The sequence below is a fragment of the Homarus americanus genome, unplaced genomic scaffold (assembly GCF_018991925.1).
Source record: "Homarus americanus isolate GMGI-L3 unplaced genomic scaffold, GMGI_Hamer_2.0 scaffold53233, whole genome shotgun sequence".
NCBI classification, from domain to species: Eukaryota; Metazoa; Arthropoda; class Malacostraca; order Decapoda; family Nephropidae; genus Homarus; species Homarus americanus.
In genome coordinates, this window is record NW_024751660.1 from 2,324,371 (window position 1) to 2,327,139 (window position 2,769).

At 54.9% G+C, this 2,769-nt stretch overlaps 1 protein-coding gene across 1 annotated transcript; it reads left to right on the forward strand.

Moving 5' to 3' along the window:
* Positions 1 to 323: 323 nt before the first annotated feature.
* Positions 324 to 2,462, forward strand: LOC121854726 (mucin-12-like). The gene is made up of 3 exons (XM_042349461.1): positions 324 to 508; positions 833 to 1,986; positions 2,104 to 2,462. Exons 1-3 carry the CDS (start codon positions 324 to 326, stop codon positions 2,460 to 2,462), a joined length of 1,698 nt encoding a protein of 565 aa, XP_042205395.1.
* The last annotated feature ends 307 nt before the right edge of the window (positions 2,463 to 2,769 follow it).

The following is a 2,769-nucleotide window of genomic DNA, read 5'->3' on the forward strand; positions in this document are numbered from 1 at the left end:
ATAACTTTATCTCATTACTTAAAGGGTGTTTGGACTTTACAGTTTTGTTAATAAATTTAGGTTAGGTTAGATTAAAGTGCATCAGGTGAGGTGAAGTGTAGTTACAGAGTGAGGTTAAGTAAAGCTAAGATTTAAGTTAAGTGTTAATTTAGAGAGGTCAGGTTAAAGTGAGGTTAAGTAAGGTTAAACTAGACCAGACTCTCCGTGGAGGTAATAACCAGGTGAGTATCTGGGCGTGTAATTAAGTCACACTCAGGTGTGTGATGTTCACTTGTGTATGAGATAAATCATTGAGGTATTTTATAAGATCATTTTGACTGACGATGATATTTATTACGTCTGACACAGTGCCAGGGTCAACACAGTGCCAGGGTCAATACACTGCCAGGCTCAACACAGTGCCAGGCTCAACACAGTGCCAGGGTCAATACACTGCCAGGCTCAACACAGTGCCAGGCTCAACACAGTGCCAGGGTCAATACACTGCCAGGCTCAACACAGTGCCAGGGTCAACACAGTGCCAGGGTCAACACAGTGCCAGGGTCAACAACAGTGCCAGGCTCAACACGGTGCCAGGCTCAACACACTGCCAGGCGCTACACAGTGCCAGGCTCAACACAGTGCCAGGCTCAACACTGCCAGGGTCAACACACTGCCAGGCTCAACACAGTGCCAGGCACAGTGCCAGGCTCAACACACTGCCAGGCTCAACACAGTGCCAGGGTCAACACAGTGCCAGGGTCAACACAGTGCCAGGGTGAACACAGTGCCAGGGTCAACACAGTGCCAGGCTCAACACAGTGCCACAGTGCCAGGGTGAACACACTGCCAGGCTCAACACAGTGCCAGGCTCAGCACACTGCCAGGCTCAACACACTGCCAGGCTCAACACAGTGCCAGGCCAGCTCAGCACAGTGCCAGGCTCAACACACAGGCTTTTGCCAGGCTCAACAGGCCACAGTGCCAGGCTCAACACAGTGCCAGGCTCAACACAGTGCCAGGCTCAACACAGTGCCAGGCTCAACACACTGCCAGGCTCAACACACTGCCAGACTCAACACAGTGCCAGGGTTAACACAGTGCCAGGCCTCAACACAGTGCCAGGCTCAACACAGTGCCAGGCTCAACACAGTGCCAGGCTCAACACAGTGCCAGGCTCAACACAGTGCCAGGGTCAACACAGTGCCAGGGTCAATACACTGCCAGTCAACACAGTGCCAGGCTCAACACAGTGCCAGGCTCAACACTGCCAGGCTCAACACAGTGCCAGGGTCAACACAGTGCCAGGGTCAACACACTGCCAGGCTCAACACAGTGCCAGGGTCAACACAGTGCCAGGCTCAACACACTGCCAGGCTCAACGTGCCAGGGGTCAACACAGTGCCAGGGTCAATCACTGCCAGGCTCAACACAGTGCCAGGCTCAACACACTGCCAGGCTCAGCACAGGCTCAACACAGTGCCAGGGTCAACACACTGCCAGGGCTCAACACACTGCCAGGCTCAACACAGTGCCAGGCTCAACACAGTGCCAGGGTGAACACAGTGCCAGGGTCAATACACTGCCAGGCTCAACACACTGCCAGGCTCAACACAGTGCCAGGGTCAACACAGTGCCAGGGTCAATACACTGCCAGGCTCAACACAGTGCCAGGCTCAACACAGTGCCAGGGTCAACACAGTGCCAGGGTCAATACAGTGCCAGGCTCAACACAGTGCCAGGCTCAACGTGCCAGGCTCAACACACTGCAGGCTCAACACAGTGCCAGGCTCAACACAGTGCCAGGCTCAACACAGTGCCAGGGTCAACACAGTGCCAGGCTCAACACGGTGCAGGCTCAACACTGCCAGGCGCTACACAGTGCCAGGCTCAACACAGTGCCAGGCTCCAGCACTGCCAGGGTCAACACACTGCCAGGCTCAACACAGTGCCAGGCTCAACACAGTGCCAGGCTCAACACACTGCCAGGCTCAACACAGTGCCAGGGTCAACACAGTGCCAGGGTCAACACAGTGCCAGGGTGAACACAGTGCCAGGGTCAACACAGTGCCAGGCTCAACACAGTGCCAGGGGAGCACAGTGCCAGGGTGAACACACTGCCAGGCTCAACACAGTGCCAGGCTCACACACTGCCAGGCTCAACACACTGCCAGGCTCAACACAGTGCCAGGCTCAACACAGTGCCAGGCTCAACACAGTGCCGGGCTCAACACAGTGCCAGGCTCAACACTGCCAGGCTCACACAGTGCACACAGTGCCAGGCTCAACACAGTGCCAGGCTCAACACAGTGCCAGGCTCAGCAACACACTGCCAGGCTCAGCACACTGCCAGACTCAACACAGTGCCAGGGTTAACACAGTGCCAGGCTCAACACAGTGCCAGGCTCAGCACAGTGCAGGCTCAACACAGTGCCAGGCTCAACACAGTGCCAGGCTCAACACAGTGCCAGGCTCAACACTGATAAAGCTCAGTCCTTATAGAAGAGTCTAATAAACCTCAAACCCAGTAGACCCCAGTCCTAATAGACCCCAGTACTCATAGATCCCAGTCCTTAGCCCCCAGTACTCATAGACCCCTGACCTAATAGACCCCAGTCCTAATAGACCCCAGTACTCACAGACCCCAGTCCTAATAGACCCCAGTACTCACAGACCCCAGTCCTAATAGACCCCAGTACTCACAGACCCCAGTCCTAATAGACCCCAGAACTCATAGACCCCAGTCCTAATAGACCCCAGTACTCACAGACCCAGGCCCTTATTTAATCT

Bases quoted from the DNA above. Each gene is read 5' to 3' on its own strand.
- LOC121854726 (XM_042349461.1), top strand. From the start codon at position 324: ATGATATTTATTACGTCTGACACAGTGCCAGGGTCAACACAGTGCCAG. The intron at 509-832 runs GTCAACACAGTG...ACACACTGCCAG, and splicing joins AGGCTCAACACAGTGCCAGG to GCTCAACACAGTGCCAGGCT. The intron at 1,987-2,103 runs GTCAACACAGTG...ACACACTGCCAG, and splicing joins AGGCTCAACACAGTGCCAGG to GCTCAACACAGTGCCAGGCT.